At 40.7% G+C, this 24,469-nt stretch overlaps 1 protein-coding gene across 2 annotated transcripts in view; it reads left to right on the top strand.

The window, feature by feature from the left end:
• Window positions 1-994: 994 nt before the first annotated feature.
• PCDH10 (protocadherin 10) overlaps window positions 995-24,469 on the top strand; it is a 32,952-nt gene continuing 9,477 nt past the window's right edge. For both annotated transcript variants that reach the window (XM_042829778.1, XM_042829779.1), the window contains exons 1-4: window positions 995-3,604; window positions 4,933-4,991; window positions 5,563-5,669; window positions 14,207-14,512. In XM_042829778.1, coding sequence (XP_042685712.1) covers window positions 1,001-3,604; window positions 4,933-4,991; window positions 5,563-5,669; window positions 14,207-14,512 — 3,076 coding nt within the window. In that variant the 5' untranslated portion in view covers window positions 995-1,000. The remainder of the gene's footprint in view (window positions 3,605-4,932; window positions 4,992-5,562; window positions 5,670-14,206; window positions 14,513-24,469) is intronic.

Genomic DNA, 24,469 nt, shown 5'->3' with positions numbered 1-24,469 from the left:
CAGCAGCAGCAGCAGCAGCAGCAGCAGCAGCAGCAGCAGCAGCAGCAAGCAAAGAGAGGGGTTAGGCGCAAAAGCAGCAAGAGAGGAGAGAAAAAAAAAAAGCAAAACTGATCGGCACGTCCATAAAACGCAGAGTGATGATGATGATGAACGTAATAATAGCAATAAAAGAAGAAAACGAAAGACTGTTGATAGAAGAGAGAAAAATCTAAGATCTTGACATAAAAAGAGGAAATCCCAGAGAAATCAGGGAATGAAAGTTTGGGTAGAGAAGCTGTTCTCTGCCGTTTTTTATATGAAACGTTTTTGCGGGTTATAATTTTTTCTTTTTAAGAAATTTTTGTTTTTTTTTTTTATTTCGTGATTTTCTGCCTTTTTCTCGCCTCCGAAGAGGGCATGTCCACCGGCTCCGCCAGCAGCTTCTCCCCCTCCGGCTCCCACAAGGAAGACAAACCGAGGACAATCCTGAAATACAAAAATTTCTTCCCTGGGATTTGCTGCTGCTGCCGACGCTGTTGCTGCCGCGGTGCAGTGCCAAGACTCTCGGAATAAATAAAAGCGGGCTACTGTGTGTCTGTAGATGCGGGCAGCTAATAGCTATTATTAGTTGGCCATTGATTTCGAAGATCACAGATGAAGTGGGGACGCCTTTCTTCTTCATTTGGTCAGCGTGTGAAACAATAATACTCGTAACAAATAGGAGGGAGATGGGGGTGAAAAAAATCTTGACATGATTCAGAAGAAATAATACCTAGCGCACTCCCCCCCCCCCCTAAGCCGGAGCCCCCCTTCCTTCCCCCTCCCCTCTCCCTCTCTCGCCACACGCTCGCAGGCGCGGACACACACACACACATACACACACACACAGAGTCGCGCACACACATCCACACACAGGCGCACGCACTGTGCTGTGTGCTTTCGGAGGAAGAGGTGGTGGAGGCTTTTGGAAAAGGAAGAAGAGGTGGCGTTGGGGAGGGGGGAATCTCTTTCCCCGTTGGAGATGATCGTGCTATTCCTCTTTGCCTCGCTCTGGATGCTGGAGGGGGCCCTCGGCCAGCTCCATTACACGGTGCAGGAAGAACAGGAGCATGGCACGTTCGTGGGGAATATCGCCGAAGACCTGGGCTTGGACATTACAAAACTTTCGGCTCGCCGCTTTCAGACGGCGTCCAACTCCCGCAGCCCTTACTTGGAACTCAACCTGGAAACCGGGGTGCTCTACGTGAACGAGAAGATCGACCGCGAGCAGATCTGCAAGCAGAGCCCCTCCTGCCTGCTGCACCTGGAGGTCTTCCTGGAGAACCCCCTCGAGCTGTTCCGGGTGGAGATCGAGGTGCTGGACATCAACGACAACCCACCCTCCTTCCCCGAACCCGACCTCACCGTGGAGATCTCGGAGAGCGCCACGCCGGGCACCCGCTTCCCCCTGGAGAGCGCCTTCGACCCCGACGTGGGCACCAACTCTCTGCGCACCTACGAGATCACTCCCAACAGCTACTTTTCACTCGACGTGCAGACGCAGGGCGACGGCAACCGCTTCGCCGAGCTGGTGCTGGACAAGCCGCTGGACCGCGAGCAGCAGGCGGTGCACCGCTATGTGCTGACTGCGGTGGACGGCGGGCAGCCCCAGCAGCGTACCGGTACCGCCCTGCTCACCATCAGGGTGCTGGACTCCAACGACAACGTCCCCGCCTTCGAGCAGCCCGTCTACACCGTATCGCTGCCGGAGAATTCTCCGCCGGGCACGCTGGTGCTGCAGCTCAACGCCAGCGACCCCGACGAGGGGCAGAACGGCGAGGTCATCTACTCCTTCAGCAGCCACATATCGGCCCGCGCACGAGAGCTCTTCGGCATCGCGCCGCGCACCGGGCGCCTGGAGGTGAGCGGCGAGCTGGACTACGAGGAGAGCAGCGTGTACCAGGTGTACGTGCAAGCGAAGGACCTGGGGCCCAACGCCGTGCCGGCGCACTGTAAGGTGCTGGTGCGGGTGCTGGACGCCAACGACAACGCGCCCGAGATCAGCTTCTCCACCGTGAAGGAGGCGGTGAGCGAGGCGGCGGCGCCGGGCACCGTGGTGGCCCTCTTCAGCGTCTCGGACCGCGACTCGGAGGAGAACGGGCAGGTGCAGTGCGAGCTGCTGCAGGGCGACGCGCCCTTCCGCCTCAAGAGCTCGTTCAAAAACTACTACACCATCGTCACCGAGGGGCCGCTGGACCGCGAGCAGCCGGGCGGCGACGCCTACACGCTGACCGTAGTGGCTCGGGACCGCGGCGAGCCGCCGCTCAGCACCAGCAAGTCCATCCAGGTGCGGGTGAGCGACGTGAACGACAACGCGCCGCGCTTCAGCCAGCCCGTCTACCAGGTGTACGTGAGCGAGAACAACGTGCCCGGCGCCTACATCTACGCCGTCAGCGCCACCGACCGGGACCAGGGCGCCAACGCCCAGCTCGCCTACTCTATCCTTGAGAGTCAGATCCAGGGCATGTCCGTCTTCACCTACGTCTCCATCAACTCCGAGAACGGCTTCCTCTACGCGCTCCGCTCCTTCGACTACGAGCAGCTCAAGGAGTTCAGCTTCCAGGTGGAGGCTCGCGACGCCGGAGAGGAACCGCAGCCGCTGGCCGGCAACGCCACCGTCAATATCATCGTCGTGGACCAGAACGACAACGCTCCCGCCATCGTCAGCCCGCTGCCCGGCCGCAACGGCACCCCGGCGCGGGAGGTGCTGCCGCGCGGCGCCGAGCCGGGCTACCTGGTCAGCCGCGTGGCGGCGGTGGACGCCGACGACGGCGACAACGCCCGCCTCACCTACAGCATCGTGCGGGGCAACGAGGCCAGCCTCTTCCGCATGGACTGGCGAACGGGCGAGCTGCGGACGGCGCGCAGAGTGCCGGCCAAGCGCGACCCTCAGCGGCCCTACGAGCTGGTGGTCGAAGTGCGCGACCACGGGCAGCCGCCGCTCTCCTCCACAGCCGCCATCCAGGTGGTGCTGGTGGACGGCGCGGCCGAGCGGCCCGGCGGCGGCGGCGGCGGCGGAGCGCTGGGCGCGGGGGTGGGCGCGGGGGGCGGCGGAGGCGGCGGAGAGCATAGGCCCAGCCGCTCCGGGGGAGACACTTCGCTCGACCTCACTCTCATCCTCATCATCGCCCTGGGCTCCGTCTCCTTCATCTTCCTGCTGGCCATGATCGTGCTGGCCGTGCGCTGCCAAAAGGAGAAGAAGCTCAACATCTACACCTGCCTGGCCAGCGACTGCTGCCTGGGCTGCTGCTGCTGCTGCCCCTGCTGCAGCCGCCAAGCGCGAGCCCGCAAGAAGAAACTCAGCAAGTCGGACATCATGCTGGTGCAGAGCTCCAACGCGCCCAGCAACCCGGCGCAGGTGCCGGTGGAGGAGTCGGGCAGCTTCGGCTCCCACCACCACAACCAGAACTACTGCTACCAGGTCTGCCTCACTCCCGAGTCCGCCAAGACCGACCTGATGTTCCTCAAACCCTGCAGCCCCTCCCGCAGCACCGACGCCGAACACAACCCTTGCGGGGCCATCGTGACCGGCTACGCCGACCAGCAGCCCGACATCATCTCCAACGGCAGCATCCTGTCCAGCGAGGTAAGGCCGGGCCGCGCGCCGGGCCCTTGGCGGCCGTTGGGGGACCCTCGGGCGCCGGCCGCACCGCTGCCCCGCGCCGCTGCGCTCCCACGTCGGCCAACGAAGCCGCTGCCCTGCGGGGAAGGCGCTTCGCCCGCCTCCCCGTTCACCTGCCGGCTGCAGGAGAGGGAGGCGTGAGGGCCGGGAGCCCCCGCACCGAAGGGCGACTCTGTCGGGCCGGCCCCCGCCCCTGTAGAGCAGCGCTGGGGCTCTCCGAGCCATTGGCTGCAAGCGCTTCTGAGTTTCTTAAAACTGCGCTTTCCTCCCACGTCTCCTCCCCCAACACTCCCCCCTGGAGCCTTAGCATGTGTGAGAAAGGCTACGGGGGAACCCCCTTCTGGGAGCGTGAAAATCTCTGCAGTTAGCAGGAGCTTTAATTAATGTGTGAATTAGGGCCTATTAATTGACTCTTCTTTCCTCCCTCGCTTTGTAACTGAAAGCCTTGTTTGCAAAGAAAAGCATCGTGAAAGACTTGCCGTGAAATCATACGCAGAGATTTACAGTTTCCTCTCGTTAAACTCGTTGTCTGTGTTGTGTTGCCCAGTGTATAGAGAATTTCTGTCCCAGCGTATGGCTGTCATAATGCTCTCCTGTTAATTGTTTCTCTGTGTTAGCTCCTACATGCTATTGGTGGCTCTCTGCTTGTGTGCTGCAGGAAACAAAACTCTCTTAATGTGAATACTGAAACCTGAACTCTGTCCAGGCTGGCTGACGCAGTTTGCATGATATTTTCTAAAGCTGGATAAGTTCTGCAGTGCAGTGTCTCGTATTGGCTTTTAACATTGACTTTCCCTCAAAATGTCTGTAAAGCTCTTCCTTCTGTTGCTGTTCTGAGGAGTCAAGGCTGTCTTGATGTATTTTCTTCCTTACTGTGCAATAACGATACTGTCTCTCCCTATTTTTATATTCTAGAACTGAAAACGGGCTGAAAACCAGATTACAATAAGTTTTGTCTCAGAGCAAGTGGTACACAACTCTAGAAATAGTTTGGCTGATTTTTGTGGGAGTCCTTGTGATGCTTGACAGCATGCACTGTGAGAAAACGTGTCAGAATCTCATCCCAAAGAACTTGGGGGGAAAAAATCCCTCACGCTTTCCCGTATGTGTGAAGAAGATTATTTGGCTGATTTTATTTCTTCATACATCCCAGAAATAGACTGTGTAGGCCTACTTGCAGTTAAACATTACCATTTGCAGTGAATATGAAGAGCTGCTCTTGTGCGTTTTCTGATGTTGGTTACAGAAATACCAAGTGTTCAAATATTTCTCCATATATTTTTTTCTCCTAGACGAAACATCAGCGTGCTGAGCTCAGTTATCTAGTTGACAGACCCCGACGGGTAAACAGGTATGAGCTCCTTAGTCATGTTTTCATAATGCATGCTTTAGCAAGTGTGAATGGGATGCAGAAATGTGTTCACTGCAGATGTAAAACAGTAGCAAAGCAGTGGGAAAATGGATGTATGTAGACATATGAAATAAAACGCTGTCAAGTAAATGAGTATGAATTACTGCTTTTTTGAATTGGTCTCAAAGTCATCTGAAAAGAAAACAAAATCTCATGTTTTATTAGTCTAAAACATCCTTTAAATACTTATTAATCCTTCCATAGAGTCTTCCTTACAACATTGGCCTCTCTAAGTTAAAGCTTTGCCATCTAGCTTACATCAGTGATGCCCAATTTATAGCAATTACATGAAAAACAGACAGAGTGGCAATGCCTGCTGGCTGTTTGGGCTAGGCTACCTATGTCTGAAAAGGCAAGTTTTGTTCATGATGGGCAGAGCTGTGCTGCTCTGCAGAGGTACAAGGCAGGGGTGAGTGACTGCAGCACCTTGTTTGGCCATGTGATGGCAGAAGAATGTTTTATGAGTTCCTCTTTAATGTTTATTCTAATGTAAAGATGTTTCTGTGTCTAGTTCTGCATTCCAGGAAGCAGACATAGTAAGCTCTAAGGACAGTGGTCATGGAGACAGTGAGCAAGGAGACAGTGATCATGATGCCACTAATCGAGGTCAATCCTCTGGTAAGTCTGATAAGAAAGTGGAAACAGTCAATCTGTAAGTAGGGAGACTAGAAGGGTTACCTGTAGGAATGTAAAATGTGAGTGGCACAAAATCACATAAGCATATTGCATGGAAGGCTGGGTTGAGGTCAGCTTGCCATTACGGTGATCTAAACAAGGAGGCAATTTTGAACACTGTGTATTCAAGGGGCAGAACTTAATTCATTTGATCTTGGAGGTTTGGGGTGTGTCATTCTACGTCACTGGCTGTAGCAAAACTTCTTGCAAGTAAAACTAAAGTTCTTGTACATTTTATTATGGGTTAGTTTCCCCCCCCCCAGCTGTAGATTTCAATGCACTAGGCAACTCTGTTTAGTAGGCACTTCAGCTGGCATGGCAGCGTGAAGTGCAAGGGGAGTTCCCAGGGGAAAGAATGAACCAGCTGACTGAATGACAGCCAGACTCTGAGGATTTTTGCTCAGAGGGGCTGGAGACACATTGGGTGTTCTGAATGTGTAATACCTTAGCATTTTTAGAGGACTGTTTTTTAATTCAAATTAATGAACCGTATAATATAAGTGATCTCCATGCTAATAAGGCCAGGGTATTCTTAAATACATTTCTTTCAATCCAAACAAAGGAAATAAATGCTTTAAGAGATAATGATATAGCTGTGATTTGAACCATTTAGGAACTGTATGCATTGCAGTGCTATTCCTATGTGTATAGCTTGCTGTCTTTGCTCTCTTACTGTCAGATTGCTTTGAAAGGGACATTTTTTGTTTAGATTCTATGCACTGGAATTCATTCTTGCCCTCATACTGCATTTTAGCCACAAATGCTTTTCCTTTCCTCTCTACTGCAGCTTCCAAAGGTCTGGTATGTCTTGATTCAGTGATTCAACACAGTGATTCTTTCCCCTTGTTTCTTCTATTCTCTGTCATGTATCAGGATTTGCTACCAGTATGTCATACAAAATACTGCCTGAGTTCCTCCAGTTTTCCTGTTTTTATTTTTTGTTGTTGTTGGTATTGTGTTGTTTTTGTTTTGTTTTGTTTTTTTCCTGACCCCTGTCTTAAATGATTTCAGGGCAAGGAACTCAGTGCTGTCATAGCAGTGCAGCATCTCCTGCATGTTAGTATCCTCTATTTTCCTTCTGCTATAGTCACTGTTCCCTTAATGATGGGAAACCCAGGAACCAGGGGGAAGGGGAGGCTGCTACAGGGCCCCTTTATATTGCTGCAAGTCATTAATATGCAGACCTAATGAGACTGAGAAGAGCCAAGAGTCTCCGGAGCTCCCTGCTTCTTGCAGGGCTTCATGCTAAATGAACAGAGTGCCTATTTTGTGTCTGGGAACCTGACAACAAACCATGTCTTGCCAGAAGTTTACATCTGAACACAGAGCCTCTTTCATTTTTGGCCTATATATGGCGTATGATTTATTGTTGTCTTAAAAAGCCATGCATTTAGCCTTCCCCACCCATTCTTTTGCACTGTTTCTGATACAGCAACCAGCTACTGCGTGTTAAAAAAAAACTCCCTCTCATCCTGCCCTCCCTGCATTCCATTTCTTTTTTCTTTTACGCATTTTACTGCAGCAGTCATCTCAATGAAAATTTCAATCAGTTTAGTCCCTCAGCATAACGAACCATAATAGCCAAACAGGAGAGAAAAGTACAAACATCTGCAGAAGGGATTGGATTTGACTGATGGTGGGAATATAATCATACAGTTGCACATCAACTGAAAGCTATTTTCTTTTAGTTGCATCCAGTACTGTTATTGTCGTGCCTCTGCTCTTTATTCTTTCTTCCAATTTTGCAAGTAGTCTGTCTCAGCTATGAGCCCTGCAACTACTGTCAGACTTGACATTTATTTCCTAAAAGGCTGAATTCCTTATTTTTATTATTCCCATTTTACTAAATAGGGAGAAAAAAACCTGTATTTGCAAAATAACTTCAAATCATATAAGATTATGGTGTGATTTATGAACTGTAACTTAAATGATGAATACATATGAAGTAATGAAAGCTGACAGTCTTAGGCTGCTCACAATTAACAGTTTTAACTGAAACCTCAAATACACAGAATTTCCAATTTAATATATTGGTGCTGTGCTTTTGGAATAATTAGCATGAGCAATTTTCAGAATGCTGGTTCCAAGTAAATATTTAAATACAACCATCTGAAGAAACTGCTCTTATTTTCTACCAATGTGTGATACAGTCTTTCTGTAAGGTTTGGGCTGAACTGTGCTGTCATGATTCAAAGAAGGTGCCCTTTGACATATGTGATGGCAAGGTATTTTGATATCAAGTCTTTACTTGTGCTATTAGTTTTTAGTGATTAATGTTATTAAAAAAAAAACAAAAAAACATAAATCTTGTTTGATCTTGAATGTCTAGAGAAAGTGTCTGAGGGAATCCCTTCTCAGTTTTCCAGTCAGTGCTGTATGATCAATTTTAACTAAATGATGAAAAGAAAACACAGTTGTCGACAATTTTTTAAAATACATTTCTTAATGCAATGCAGAACAGTATTTGTTTCCAAAAGCAGTGTACGTTCTTATCTGAAAATGTTTAGCTGACAAGACCCATCAAACAATATAACTTCCTACCAATTTTTATTCAGCAATGTTTTAATCGCAAAATAAACTTTCCATCTCCAGTGCACTACTTCTGTTACTGTTACCAATGGACAGTCCTGTGGCATACACATAGCTCTATTCCATAGTAGTCCATGGCTAGGCAAGCTGACTGCCAAAGGCGTGATGAATTATTAGTTGGGAAGGTAAACATGCAGGATGGGAATCTATCACAGTGTCTTAGATGACTCTCATAAAATTATCGACAAAAATCCTGCACTAAGCTGATCTCTGTGTCATAAAATGCCCTATTATGTTTTGAAATAAGATTCTAGATCACCTTTTGGCAGAGTACGTGTTCTTGATAGTGATTTAATCATGATTTAAAATGTTCTGAATGCCTGTAAGGGATTCATGCTGTTCCCATCAAGGTAGCACTTGAATGCATTGTTATTATCTACATTCTTAGCTACCTTCATATCCATGAACTAGGAAACAACTGCCACCCGTGATTAGCAGAGAATGCCATATAGTGGGATACTCAAAACTGTTCCAAGAACCTAATTTTTCTGGTTTGAATAATCATTTCATTTAGGTAGGGTAAGGATCTGAGCTTCTTGGGGGAAAAAAATGGCTTTCCTAGGGTCATGCAATAAGTTTTGGCTACTGGAGTGAAGGTTTCTCTAACCCCAAATGAGTGTGCCAATCACATGTGCTCTTATTCTCTAACTGAAAATTGTTGAGACAAAAGCAGTTGTTTTGTTGTGGAACAAATGCAACTAATGCAACTCTGCTACCTATTATTATCATGCAGAATTTCAATCATGTTGTGTAGGAGTCATTTCTAAGCTTGAGGTTAGTTTATTTCCCATGGTTGATTAAATTCTTGGCCTCCCATGTGAAACCGCTGACTTGGGTGCCAATTAATACTCTGTGTGTGTGTGTGTATGTTTAAATCGTGTGATTAGACACCTGTCCTGTAAGATCTGGACTTTTGCCATCAATTTATTTCGTTTGGTTGGTCACTAGCTACTCAGCTTTCTCACATCAGACATGCAGAGTTCTTTACAGTATTTCCTTCATTTCCCTTTTTTCACTGGATAGGTGTGATCTCTGAGGTGTACTTCAGGAGGGAATATCCAAGATGAGAAGCTAAATACATGTATGCTATGTATTACGAAATGCATCAACTTTTTTTTTTACCATCTATCTACTCAGTAGATTGTGCTGCATGGCCAGTACATGTTGGTGATTACCTGAGATCTGAAATCAGATTTCTATTGTTGAACTTTACGAAGGGAATTGTTAGGGGTCTAATGCAAGGACACAGAGTGAAACTTTACCTCACACGTTTTCTATCTAGACTTAGTAAACCTCAAGAGGGTTACTAGGCATTACAGCTAGGATGTAGAATAGCTATGGTATTTCAGTTTTCATGGAGACAAGAACTTGAGAAGTCTAAATGAGAATTTTGGTGGTAAAGGGACAGACAAGACGAGCGTTCCTTCGAAGTCTGTTCGGAGTGACAGGTAAATCCTGTTTTGAAGATCACTTGGGCTAACAGTCTGTCTTGGATAAAGTGAGAGTTAAACATTAAACATTAAGATGGCTTAGAAAAGTGCTCTGACTTGAACTGAGGTGAGGGGGTTTTTTTTGTTTTGTTTCGTTTCTTTTTTTCTTCTTTCTTTGTGTTTCATACTTAGTAACATTCACATCTCAATGGTCCAGACAGGGCTTTGAAGTTGGGATTTGGAAGAGCTGACTATCGAAGATCTTTAAGTCTTTTTTTCATGTTCTCATGCAGATGAAGTCATTTTTATCCAAGGCAGAGCACCAATTACTTAACAAGTAAGAATGATAATAACTGTGTTTCATGAAGTCAGCTTCTTCAGTAGAGTCTTCCACAAAGAAGGTTAAAATAATTATCCTTATTTACAGACATGAAAACATGACTCACTGATAAATTACTAACTTGCTCTGTGATAATCCCACCAAACAGGTATCTGATCTGCTAATGGAGTTTCAAAGAGTTTCCCTATATCACACCTACCTCCCAAATAACGTTTAAAAAGCTGAAGAAGCAACAAATGCCATTTAGTTCTGCAGAAAAGACACATTTATGAGCTGGGGAAAAAAAAAAAAAAGACAAACTTTGTGAAAAGCCTCTCAATAACAAAACTACAAAAAACATTTTGTCAACATTTAATTTACATTTTTTTCTTTTTTTTTTCTTTTGATTATATCAGTTACTCAGTAATGTATATATGAACGTGTTCACTCATTTCTCTAAAGGCTTGGTATGTGGCTTTTCTCCTTTATTTAAATTAAGAAAAAATAAATTATTTAAAAGTGGTTGTAGGCTTACTTTACACTTTGATCTTAAATCATCTTTCAAATCAATTAGAATTCATGCACACAGAAATTTTGCTTTTCTTCTTTAGAAATATGAAAAGGAAGCAAATTGGGAATATGCTTTAGAAAAGCAACGCTGCCAAATATCGGATTGAAAGCACCTGAGCTCAGGAAATTCAGATGCAGATATAAATCTTAGTATTTAACTCCTTTCTTTCTTTTTAGTTTCCCTTGAGGGAAGGGCAGAGGCTTGTTTGGCTTCAAAATCTGCAAAGTTATGTTATGCAAAAGCTTGTATTGCCTACCTATCTAGATAAATGTTCACCTTTGCAACGAGCTTTCATATTTATGTATGCTGTATTTGGAGTAGCTCAAAGCTTATCAATTCTCAGCTCTTCAGTAGTCTATACTATCTATTTTTATCTTCAAAGGACATTTAAAATTCATAATGCGGAGTCACCTTTAAAATCTCAGTTTATCTGCATGCAACGTCTAATGCAGATAAAAGTCTAATGCAACTAAGTGAAAAATATGAAGCATTTTTCTTTAATGTGGATTTAAAATAGTGATGATTAGTTCAATTCACACAACGTATATGTAAGTAGATACGTAAGAAAGATGAGGTGGAAGTATTACACTGCTGAACATTCCTTTTTGTTATGAATCAAAAATATGATTCTTGGTGTATAAGGGAGTTCCATGCTGTATGTCTTATTAATTTACCACATTATATTCTTCCTTCTACAAATTTAGCAAGCAGCTTTTCCTCCCCTCTCATCATCCACCCTATTAAAAAACGTTTTTTTAATTAAAAAAAAAAAAAATTCTATACTGTGACCCACAGGAAGAAGGTGGAGGAAGAATAACCTATATCATAGTCAGTGGAGGGATTTCAGAATCAGTCTGATATTTTGAATTTATTTTCTTTCAAAAAATCAAAACTAACTGCTTAGTTCTGCACCCATTAGCCTCTTAGGGAATGTTGTGACTGATTCAAGTAAGTGCAATATTCAACCCAGTCGTCTTTGAACATTTGTTATCAAATATTTACTTTCTAGCTCTGTATTAGTGGAAATTGAAATTTGGGGGGGGGAGGAGGGGAGGGGAGTGTTATACATACATTTTCTTTTAAAAGTTCTCATCTGCTTTCAGCAGAGGGGAACTTTGAGCTTACATTTTATATCCCCTACATTCATTACTTCCTTTATTCAAAATCCTGATTTATGGAGGCTATAACATCTCTTTTATAAGCTGTTATATAATACTATGCTGTGCACTGTCATAGACAAACAGGGTTCAAAAGCGAACTAAAAAGTAACATTCGGGTTGAGGATTTTTGCTATTTAGCAACTGGCATGAAAACAAAACAGTGAAATGGAGGGTAATTTTTCAGGAGAAGTAAAACCTCAAGAAGAGAAAAAAAATGGCTCTATCCCTAATTATCTACATGTCTTGAAGGCAGTATTATCATAATATCTCCTCCCCCACTGACGTAAGCAAGTAATTTAGCATTCATCCATTCTTTTTTTCTGTATTTCCCTTGCTCGTTCAAAGTGGGTACGGTCAGTGATACACTGTTAGCAAATTGTAATTGTAATCAATTCTCTCTTAGAACCAGAGCTATTTCTAGTGTATGTGTAACTACTAGGTAGGCTGAAAAAAACAGAAGACCCATTTTAGTGTTAGCTATAGTTAGTGTTGCTAAAATGTTCTGAACAGCAAAAAAGTTTGTTTTTTGAAGTATTTTAAAATATAAAGTCTTTTCTTGTATTTGAATAAAAATCTTTCTCTGTATGCTTCTGTACATAAGATACTCAGGAACACACACGTGCTTTTAGAGATGTGGTTATATACACATTTCTTCCCAGGAAGCGTGCATCTAAACCTTTCTTTTCAGTCTTTGATAGCTACTACCATTACAGAATGCAGAGCGATACAGTTTCTGCATCTTGTATAATGATCTTCATCTGGTTGTTTAATCATACCTGCAGTTCAAGTTTACGTTTTTCAGCAGTTCACTGATCAGTAATCTATTTTCAGATTTCTGCGTGCCAATTATCAGTGCAAGTTTCTAATCAAAACAGGACCTGACATTGTATTTCACTTAATTTCAAATTAAGAAGTTGGTGCAGTGAGTTTAATCTGAGGTAAAAAGCTTTTTTCCTCTTCTTTCTTTTTTCTTTAGTCTGTCTAGAAGACAGATTTTATTTCTCAAGCGCTGGTTGGTGGCTAAAAAGGGGGTCTTGCTTGCTGAAGAATTTGTTTCCTTCACTGTGAGATAACACAATAGTATTACGAATAGAAAACAAATCAACAGTTTAAAACAGTGGTAGCATTCTTAATGCTCTAATCCTCGCAAGGGAGATCAAACTAATCAAGTTCTTTTTGGAGTAGTCTGGTGAATGAGCTACAGTGCACGAATCTTATTAAAGCTTTTTTTTTTTTTTCTGTTTCTCCTCCAAGTTGAGTCTTTTTTTGTAATTCTAATGAAATGCTTGTAAATGTGATACTTAAAACAAATTCAGTTCAGTCTTGACGTACTCCCATTCTAAGACACATCTTTCTAAGTTCAAGAAAGAGACATTTCTTCACTGTTTTGCTTTTCTGTGTGATGTTGAACAATGACTTGGAGACCTTAATACTTATTTTACTTTATGCCTATGATTTCCTACACAGTTCCTTTCAAAACAAGTACAATCCAACAGCTTAGTGAATCACTGTCACGAAATATTCTTTTGGACTGCTCGTCTTAAGGTAGTCAATGGAAGCATTTGCTTGTCATATGAAATTTTAATGGCATTAAAGCATTTATAAGCAAACAGTTTTATGTTGGCAGGGATAGGTGTTTTCTGACATAAGGGAAGCACTAACTGTTCTGTCAGTAGTATCCATGGCTATGTTGCACTGCACTACAGCTACCTTCAGACTGCTAATTTAACGTAAGATTCCATCCCTTTACTTGAATGACAAGATAGTAAGAATGACAAGATAGCTGCTGTAGCAGTGAAAACTCATAGTGATTGATTTAGTAAGCCATCTCAATTGCTTACAGGCTGGATTCCAACTCTGCAAATCTGCTTTTAATAGCAGTAGGTTCTGTCTGTATGCATGTATTAACAGATAATTAATTTATAAGACTAATACTTCATTTTCATAATCGAGATCTGTGATTACTCAATCAGGTCATATAATTTCTTTGGTCAAGGATAGGTTTATGTACATAAACAATTCCTTCAATTGCTCTTAAACGCTTGTTCTTAAACAAGTATTTATGTCTGGTGAAGCACGGACATTGTCTGCAAGTAGAACTGATCTTCAACGAAATGAGTTCTAAGCAGAAAGTTCTGCAAGTTATTTTACAAGATAGATCAGATCCATCAGTACCTTTCTTCTTGTGACACATCTGTGTGTGTGACGTTCTAGCATTTATTTATTCTTATTAAATGGTGTTGAATGCTGAAGACTGGACGTTCAGATTTGTTCTATTTTATTTTTTGAGGTGAAGGTAGTAGAAGTTCTAATGAGATCCCTTTCAGCATAATTTTTTTTTACATCTGTCAGCTGTCAGTTCGTGATGCTGAAGCTTGTATCTGTAGTTTCATTTTTTCTCATGCTTTCAGGCATGGATCTCTTCTCCAATTGCACAGAGGAATGTAAAGCACTGGGCCACTCAGATCGGTGCTGGATGCCTTCCTTTGTCCCATCTGACGGACGCCAAGCTGCAGATTACCGCAGCAATCTGCATGTACCTGGCATGGACTCCGTTCCAGACACTGAAGTGTTTGAAACACCAGAAGCCCAGCCGGGGGCAGAAAGGTCCTTCTCCACCTTCGGCAAAGAGAAGTCTCTTCACAACACTCTGGAGAGGAAGGAGTTGGATGGACTGCTGTCTAATACACGAGCGCCTTACAAACCACCATATTTGAGTAAGTACTATTCGAAAGGCTGTATGAAAGCGTTCCCTTTGCGGGAATAAAAATTAGCTCTTTCTCCTATTCACTGTAAAAATAATACCAATGCAATCATAGAAGCAGTAGGGGAAAGTGGCTTCCCTTGGATTGAGGCACCACTGAGGAATGTGCTGTTCAATGTTTTTTTTTAAAAAAAGACAAAACCTTGATTCTTGTTAGTATGACATGATTGTCGACATCAAAAGCATCAACTGATCAGTCAGGGAGATGCTCAAATTTGTTTTCAGATCCTGAATTACTTCATGATTAGATTTTTTACATATAGATGTTGCCGGGGTGACATTTTCAAAGAAGAAAATTAAGTCAAGTTGTTGCTTATTTCTTTTTTCAACTGTCCCAGGAACTTCTTTTTATTTTTGATCAGTGTCCTCAGAATTATTTTAAAGTAATTGTTCCAGTACTTGAAGGAAGCTTATAAGCAGAAGACTTTTTGCATGATCTGATATTGATAAGGGGGAGTAGCTTTTAACTCCAAGGGTGGAAAAATATAGTAAGATATTAGGCAGAAATTCTTTACTCAGAAAGTGATGAGGCACTGATACAGATTGCTCAGACGGTGCTGTGGATGCCCCATCCGTGGAGGTGTTCAAGGCGAGGCTGGATGGGACTCTGATCTAATAGCTGGCAACCCAGCCCATAGCAGAGGGGTTAGAACTAGATAGTCTTTAAGGTCTCTTCCAACCTGTGCCATTCTCTGATTTACATAGTTTGGAAGTAAGGGTTTGGAAGAAAGAAGAAAAAGTTGCTTGCCTTCTGATCATCTGATCATCTTTCAACTGGCATAATATTGGTGTTTGTCTGTATTCTTCCATGCTTTGTCTTGTTCCAAAATCTCTTTAGTCAACTTTTGACTGTGATTTGCTGACATGAAAGAGTGTGATAGATCTCAGAAAGACATTTGTAACTCATTTGGAGTCTGAGCTAGATGTAGAAATCTTGAGCAATACATTGGTCTGTTAAGTCTTTTCATTCTATTCAGTAGCTCTCTATATTTTATCAAAGACTGTGATCTCCTTGCCTTCAGGAGATGGATGAAATGTTTATTTCATCCAAGCAAGCCAAAGACATTAACATTACAATACTAACAAAGCAATAGAAGGACTGTAGATCCGGAAAAAAAAATCTCACTGAATGATATTTATTTTTTCTAAAGCATTTAGTTTTTCTGAAAGGTGCTGCCCCGGTAGTTTTAGAGTATGAAGGATCTTTGCTACAGATCCTTCTCCAGCAACTCAGTCATTCCTTCTTAATTAGCTCTGTGTGGGTATTTCAATCATTCAAGTGTCAGTCATCTGGTCGTACTCTAAAGACCAATGTGAAATTTCACTGTGCTATGATACAAGGACTCACGTCTCTGACTTTCTCTAGATGGTCTTCTACCACTTAACATCTAAGAAATATTCTTCAGAACTGAACTGTAATTTAGCAGTACTACTTACATATCTATTGCTGGAGTTTAAACGCTCAGATTTTACAGCAATAACAATTCTGATGCAATGCGATGTGTGTTATAGTGATGATTATATCCAGTGACATCAATGAATAACGATGTATATATATTTAATTTATAGTTTAGGAATTTCAATTTGTTCAGCTAACAGAAGTAGTTGAATTAAGCATGTGTAACATATAGACCTTGATTCATGTTTTACCTTTATCTGATAGAGGGGCATAAAAAAATAGAGGTAAAATGTTGGAAGTAAACCGTGTAAATGAATGATATAATCTACATCTGATAATCCAGATTTAATTTTGCTTTTCTTCTTTGGCCCTTGTATGGGAACTGCTGAGTCACGGCCTGAACCTCTGATTGATCACCTGAGGTGAGCCTTGAGTCAGCCAGAGGAGCACAGGTGAAGGCAATTCACCTGTGCTGCCGGAAGGGGTGGAGCCAGGCTGCACCCCTCCTGGACCTATTTAAGAGCTGGCTACCAGAGGGGAAGGATCTCTTCTGGAGATCCCCTCTTTTGGTATCTTCTGGTGAGCTCAACCCATGGGTAAGCTCTTCCACTTATTCTCTTTTTGTGATCGTTGTCTGCTTTGCCTTACTCTCTTGATTATATTGCAATTATAACATCTTGATATCTATTGATTATACACAATTATATTGTGACTATAACATCTTGGTAATACAGCCCTCAAAGCAGAAACTGCCAGAAAACCTTGTAATGCTTTGTTTTATTTTCTCCTACTGAATATTTTCTTTAGAAAAATTTTTGATTAAAACTGTATACTAAATAACAGGAGCAAAGAAAATAAAATGAGCCCAACAGTTGTATCAGTGAGCAAGCCGTTTATAATACTGCGTTCAGTGAATAAGGCAAGAGGAATGTGTAACGGGAAGTTGGTTTTAGAAGGAATTGCAGTTGAGCCACTGAGCAATTGCAGCTGCAATAAAATTTGAATTCAGTCTCGTAGCAAAGAAGATAGTATCAAAAACAGTTTGTCAGTTGGACAACTTTTTTAAAAAGAAATGACTAATGTGTGTGAAACAGAACCCTCATATTCAGCAAAATTGCTGTATGAAAAGTTAGAGCATGTAAGAAAATGCCTGTATGAAAAAGGAAACAGTAGCAAAGAAGAAAAAGTGTATTACAGGATACAAAAGCTATTTAAACTGGAAAAAAAAAAAAAGCAAACAGAGTCAAGTGAAATGGTCAGAAAAAGGGAGCTATTCTAGTAGGTAGGCTTCAGGATGGAAAATAAGAAAGATGAGTGACCCTTTAGAGCAAATACCCAAAGGAATGCAAATGAATAGAGACAATTTTTAAGAAGTCAAGTATAGGAAGTGCAAGAGAGAACTGGAGGATATCCCAATCTGCATTTAGTAAGAAGAACATTGCAGAGGGGCTAAGCAGTTTCTTTGAATTAGTCTTTATAGGAGGAAGGTGGAAGGAAGAAAGAAAGAAAGAAGGAAAGGAAAGGAAGGAAGGAAGGAAGGTATTTTTATAAGAAGCTACCCATTTTGGGTAACCTTTTGAAATAAATGTGCAAGATTGCTTTATAAAAGAGGATGCTGTTAAAAAATTGGCTAAATTAAATAGGAAGAAGATGGGATTAGCTGTTCTTTATTTTCAATTCTTAGCAAAAGGAAGTGATCGTAGAAAATCAGAAGTTCTGTTTATCATTTTTTTTTTTAAATGTAGTAGAAAATTTTGTAAACTTGAAGCCAGGGAGAAACTTTAGCATAAGGCATGAAATTGTGACCGCAGAGTTTTAGAAATAAGGTAACTGGCATTTGTCCAAGAAAACAGCACAGAAAGATTGTCAATCTATTAGAATCTTGACAGAGTGGGAGAGACTTAATCAATACAACATATTTGAACTGTCAAAAAAAGTCTTTAGCCGTGTTTCTGTGTAGTAGAAACTACTAAAGTAAACAAATGTTGTTGGGGGGAAGCATTATCAGATTCTGTGCATCTAAGAGACAGAAAAGGTCTTTTGGATAAATGGCACGTTTTAGCAGAAGCAAAGCTCTCCCTGTGGCCGCGTGGAAATCCATGGAGTTTAAAATATTGCCTTTCTAGAAGAGGAAATATGGAAAAAAAAATACCGTAACAGACTACATTTGCAGATGACATAAAACAATTTAGGACAGCCATGTCCCTGGTAAGACCACGCATGGCCACGTTGTGTGCTGAAGCGTGATCCAGAAAACCCAGTCTGCTTCTGACTTAGCTTGCTCTGGCGTTCAAAGCTGCACAGCATTATGAGAGCAGTGGAACAGCTGAGCTTACTTAGTTCAGTCTGTGCCATTAGCACAAAAGGCTTGTGTGTAAACTGATGGCTCTACGTGGAGCTTTCACTGTGCTACATGAGTATCTGCTCTCGTAAGCGTCTTCGTGGTGATTCCTGCCCTGCGTTCCGATGAGTACATTTAACGTGGAGGCCTTAGAAAAGACAAATGAAGAAGACAGTGTAAGTTATCATGAGAAATTTGAACTCTTCCTGAGAAAAAGACCATGAAACAATTCCCTGAAAAGCATCTCCCGATGTGCAGAGCCAGCAAGTAAGAAATGAAATGTCAAGTTGTAAAAATGAATGGAATTGAAAATATACTACCACAGTATCAAACCATTACACAAAGCATCTTGCTATGTTACTCTAGCCAGGTTATTCATTCTGTAAAAATACATAGCAGAAGAGCAAAAATACTAAAAAATGCTGATGTGCAAAGCCATATCAAAAGATAGGGCTAATTTAGATAAACAATGATAGGGATGTGAATAAAACAGGAGAATGAAAGAAAACAGGAGTTAAGCTGGCACTTCCATTTGCTATTTGCAATAATGAGACCATCAGGTCAGCAAAACAGCTGAAGGGCTACCAGGTCATGAACTGATAAAGAAATATATGTTTGATAAGATTATACACATTTAACAGAAATATTCTCGAACTCATGGTTATGGGGGTCAAAGAAAGAAACAAAGGGCTTCATAACAGGGAAAAGGCAAGCAAGAGGTTTGCTTGTTTGATTTTTCATGCCTTAGTACATTGCATGGATAAAAGAAAACAGCAGTAGCTGTATTGTAAAGTAAATGAAAGTAGAAATAGATACAGATCCTCATACTTAAGAGTGTTTTTTGTCTCATTACCAAATTTTCATCTTACTGATGTAAGCCATTGGACTTACATGCCCATTTCCACAGAATCACTGGAAGTAAGTCTCTTTAGACCTAACATATTTTGAAGTATCTATTTTTCAAGTTCTTACGTGTGTTTGTCATGAATACAATTAGGATCGATGATTTGTAGGATTTTTCAAAATTATTTTCTCAGAGTGACTCCGGAATACTCGTACCTTGCAATGATCTTCTCACTGCATAAGTTAGACTTATTTTCTTCTTATTCATGCATGTGATTTCAACAATGACTTTCTGCAAACATTTAAGAAATTCTCATGACTGGAATGATTGTAAAACGTACAAGAGATTCTGGACTTGACTAGGAAAATTTAAATAAGTGAACTAGCACTGTTAAGGAAAATAAAATGTAGCTCTTGGACGATTTATATAAATATATTTTAAAATTAACAGCAACCATTTTGGTGTAATTTTTCACTCAATAGTTGTTGTTCTAGTGCTTATTTATAGTATTTTCACTATAGTCACCAAAAGCTCTCATCAAATTCCAACTCTGATGTACCAGATACTGTAGGCTTTCTAGCAGAGACCTTCTTCACAGTGAATGCCTTATCAGACAGATCTATTCCTACTACTTTGGGCAAGGTGCTAAAGTGATTACAGTGTGAGTAGCACCATCTGATCTATCCCAGTAGAGGGCTGGTCTACAACTGATGATAAGAGGTAGTTTTTAAATTCTTTTTCTGCTTTGTTTCATTGTTTTCCTCCATCACTGTGTGTCATTCTAAGATACTTCAATAATGCCTTAGAATTTTCCTAAATGCACTGACATTTTTTTTTTTTTTCTTCTGCTTTCTGATATATGAAAACAGCCAGATACTGCCATAATACCTTAATTTTCTGTATGGGAATGATTATTTTGCTCTAAAAATTACTTAGGCATAGCTTAATCTACTGTGGAAGCAAGTTAAGTAAATACATACAGGCGCTATTTAATGCACAAGATAACGGTGTCTAAGGAGATATTGTAGAATAACAGTTGTGTTTTAAGTAGCCCCCTAATTAACTCTACAGTATTTTCTGCGTACACAAAAGCATCTTCACTGACGAAACCTTATCATTATCATGATAATTATTGCCAACACCATATTAGCTTTGATAGTAAAAGAGAGAAAGAATATAAAACCTGATCCCTTTCCCAGACAGCTGGTAGCCAGGTAAAGCTGGTAGCAAGGTAAAGTGGAACGAGAGAAATTCCCTTCTTTGGCTACTTTGTATTGCTTGGCATGGATAGTAAACATTTTCACCGCCTCTGATAGATGCACATAAGTCTAGCTTTATAATGTCAAACGACTTCATTAACTTTGTTTTTACCACCCAAAAAATGTAATTGTCAGTTTCTCCTCACTCTGTGCTTCTGTTTCTTAGCCTGGGTAGCCATTGCCTCATTCTGCAGTAGAGGCACAGTGGAGATCTGTGTGTGATCAGGGAAATCAGGCTTGGGTATGAGCACAAGTATCTGTTTACATGAAAGTGTAGATGTAGTCCGAAGTTCTGGTTCTATGAAATGTTTGGCATCTTCTCAAATCAACATACCCAGGTCAGCTTTACAAATAAAATTGAAAAGCTCTCAGAAGTCTTTGCAGAGCTGAATGTTTAAGAACTGGACCATCAATTTATTTCAAGTAGTCTACCGCAGAGCTAACGTAAACACTCTGAATTGGATTAGAACAAATAGGAGAAAAATGTTTATGTCTTTGAATATATTTCAAAAGAATAAAAAAATGTACACCGAAGGATATCTGTGGAGATACGTATTTGGGATTACGAAGGGTATTCCTGTGTGACAGGGCAATGTAACACAATTTTCTGTTATTATTTAACATAAATGTATGAAAGATGTATTAAGCATGAAGTCTTTACTATTTTAGAAAAGTTTCCAAGATTAAGCGAGCTAAGTATCATGGAGTAAGAACTGTATCATAAAACAAGTACTTTCTTTATGTCATATTTAGTTGCATCATACTTCTGGAAATCATTTACGTGGTTTTACCACAGCTGTGATAGAAATTATAGCATTGTATTTACACTGATGTAAATAATTATTTTGAATGGAACACTTGATTCATTTGTAAAAAATATTATCCTTGTTTACATTTATGTGTTTAAAACTAGTCAACTTGATTTCTAACACCAATCAGGTAAGCTTGTAAGCTTATACTTATTGCTGCCATTAAGACTTTTTAAACTCAATTTAAGATTTCCACGCATACTTTAAGTAAACGTGCACGTAAGTTAAAGCAAACTAATTAGTACCAGTAAGTTACATCTTAGATATAATTCTTGAGTACAACTCTCATTTCTGCACAAATGAGAATAGTACTGCACATGCAGGATTGCTCAGCAAAAATGGAGGCTGAGATGAAAAGGCAACGTGTAATGCTAAGAAACATACTTCCTGCAAAATCTACTAGAGTGTTCTCATTTTATGCTGATATAAATCTGTATCTGCAATGCTAAAAAAATTTATTTTAAAATAAATGTAGAATGTTGCCAGTTCAGGTATGGCTATATTAGATAAATAAAGCTTATTAGATAAATAAATAAAGTAATAATTAACAAGTTACATATGTAATTATAATTAAACAATTAAACTTCGATCAAGGCAGAGCAAGACTATGATGCTTTTACTCATTAGTGTCGGTACGGTTTTGAATAAACCACTAAGGATGCCTTACTGTTCAGTGATCATTGCATAACTTCTGAAAGGTATTTCTGCCTTACATTCCTGATTGGTTTGCATTCTTCATCTGAATGTGTTCCTCTTGCAGTTGTCACCCAAAGGGAAGAGCACTTACAGGATATTACTGCAGTAGTAGAAAGGAAACCGATAATTCAGAAAGCAAAATTAGGAATATATAAATATGCAAACATAACTCATCTTCAACTCAATAAAACATATAAAAATGCTTTTTAAAAATAATTAAAAAAAAAAGAAATATTCTTCTAATTTAAAAGCACAGATGATAGCTGTTATATTTTGATACAGTTTGTTTGAATCCTGTTATGCCACCATGTTCTAAGAACTCACTGTACCCTGTGTCACTCAAAGGACTTATGAAAAAACTCACCAGTTAGTTGGTTTATATAGCATCTTTCATCTAGGAAGACTGTAGTACTCTTTGCAACTGTAACAAAGAAAAATAAACAGAAAAAAATAAGGGAACATGAGTAACTTCTATCTGAAATAATACTGAACTTTTGGTTTGTCTTAATGTGTACATATTTCAACATTTTTCCCCCTTTCAATAGCTGTAAAAGCCCCTGTGTGCCACTTCTCTTCTGTGTGACTGGAACACATAGAACTCTTGCAAATCTAGCAGTCTCAGCCTGGTTCTATACTTACTCAGTTTTGAGAGTGCTTGTGATTGTTGGATATACCATCTCTAGTCAGTTTTTAAAAAAGTAATGATAACTAAGTGCTATTTTCTGCATTTCTACCAGTAGAATATGGAGGAATTGCAGAAAAAAAAATGACTTTGGGAGTCATTTTTTAAGTTCTCCTCTTACAATTGTAAATTGTATGTCAGAAGTAACTTAGTCAGTTATGGACAAGACTTTCTCTGGAGAGCAATGAGGTGTTTTCTGTTAAAATTTTCAAAGCCACTGAAGTTATTTATTTTTGATAAGCAAACCCTCTTCGTTATGAATAAATGTTGTTCTTTTGTGTACAAACCTTAATGTGACAGTCAGGATCTGGAGCATTCAATGTAACTAATCTTGGGTCTACACGCTAAGAAGTGTTTTCCTCTCTGTTTGCCTCTCTTAGGAACTACTTGGGCTGCATGGCAGAGGAAATGATTCTTGTTTCTCGCTCTTTCCCTGCACACAGTGACTCTGATTTTCTGCTTTCATTTCCACTGCCTTAATTTTAGAGTGCTTTCCTTCCTAATTTTTTCTTGACAGAATGAGGGAGAATAGAAAAAGCTGTTTAAAGAATGCAACATATAGCCTGTAAGAAAAGAAACCACATCTATCACTTTTGAACAAGCTCACTGTAGGGATCAGTGTTGCTATTTATCTAGCAAGCCTGTAAACAGTTTGTACACTAGACACTGAGAATCCACACTTCCAGGTAAGCAGCAAGATGATTGCTGCTGGGAAATCTGTCAGTGTATTTCATTTGTTTTAGAAACACAGTAAGTGAAGTCAGAAGAGTGAGAAATTATATTATATTGGTACCTTTTTATAAGGCAGGAAATAGAAGATAAAGACAATTACAGTATAATTTTTAACTTCTAATATCTGGAAGAATTAAATACCATGAATGATAAGCAGTGTGATTTCCCTGAAAATTCAACCTAAGATAATTTAATCATTTGCTTTAGTAGGGTAACTGTCCTCATTAGTTGAAGAAGATACTGTGGACTTGTTGAACTTGCTTCCTAAATTCTACCTGAAAATTTTGTGCATGTATGGATTGCAAGAGTAAAACAAACGCTTCTTGTATGCACTTATGTGTAAATGATACTCTTTTACATGATGTTTTTACAGGAGTCATGTGGGTTAGAAAAAAATGGAAGCAGACTAGATTCACCAAAGAAGTTATGGGGATGACAGACTGCTGTTAAGTCCGTTGACTTTATCTTTTCACTTCCAGCTTCATGGCTGCACTCAGCACCATAAAAGGATTTAGTCTGAAACTTCTTGAACACAGCCTGTCTTTATTCATAAGCAGTGTTGTAGATGATGATACTGTGGATTCATCTAATGTCAGAATAACATCCTATGGCTTTATTACTTTCTTAGTCTCCTATTTCTGCTTTAATTTGAGATCTATCTATTCTCATTTGGCATTTAGATGACAAATGAATATAACTGTGTATAGCTATGAGTACTGATAGGAAATGCAACTGAATGCAGGGACAACTTTTTTTTCCTGTTCTACTCAAAAAAAAGTGTTTTATGCTTTATATTTGCAGTATGTTTTATGTCCACTAGGGCTTTTTTCTTATTAGTTAAGCATGATCCTTTCTAACACTGGGATGTTATGGTCAATAATGCCTTATGCTCTGTGGTGTCATTTTGGCCTTTGCAACTGGGCATGGTGCAATTTGGAACACCAGCCAGGAACCATTCCTGAAGGCGGAATAAATTTAATCGCAGTGTATAGCTCCCATATATGACAGGATAGGGCTGAGAAATTTTAATAATGGGGACATAAATCATTCCAATCTAGTGGTATTTTGAGAAAGAATGGTTAAGGGCACATTTCGTTTATAGATAGAAACTGTGCCAATGTGTCTTTTTGAAGTTTATATCATACACT

The sequence above is a fragment of the Centrocercus urophasianus genome, unplaced genomic scaffold (genome assembly GCF_019232065.1).
Source record: "Centrocercus urophasianus isolate 14NV4802_14NV808 unplaced genomic scaffold, USGS_Curo_1.0 seq_32, whole genome shotgun sequence".
NCBI lineage: Eukaryota > Metazoa > Chordata > Aves > Galliformes > Phasianidae > Centrocercus > Centrocercus urophasianus.
The sequence above is the reverse complement of the archived record's forward strand: the minus strand, read 5'-3'. Positions and strand labels throughout refer to the sequence as shown.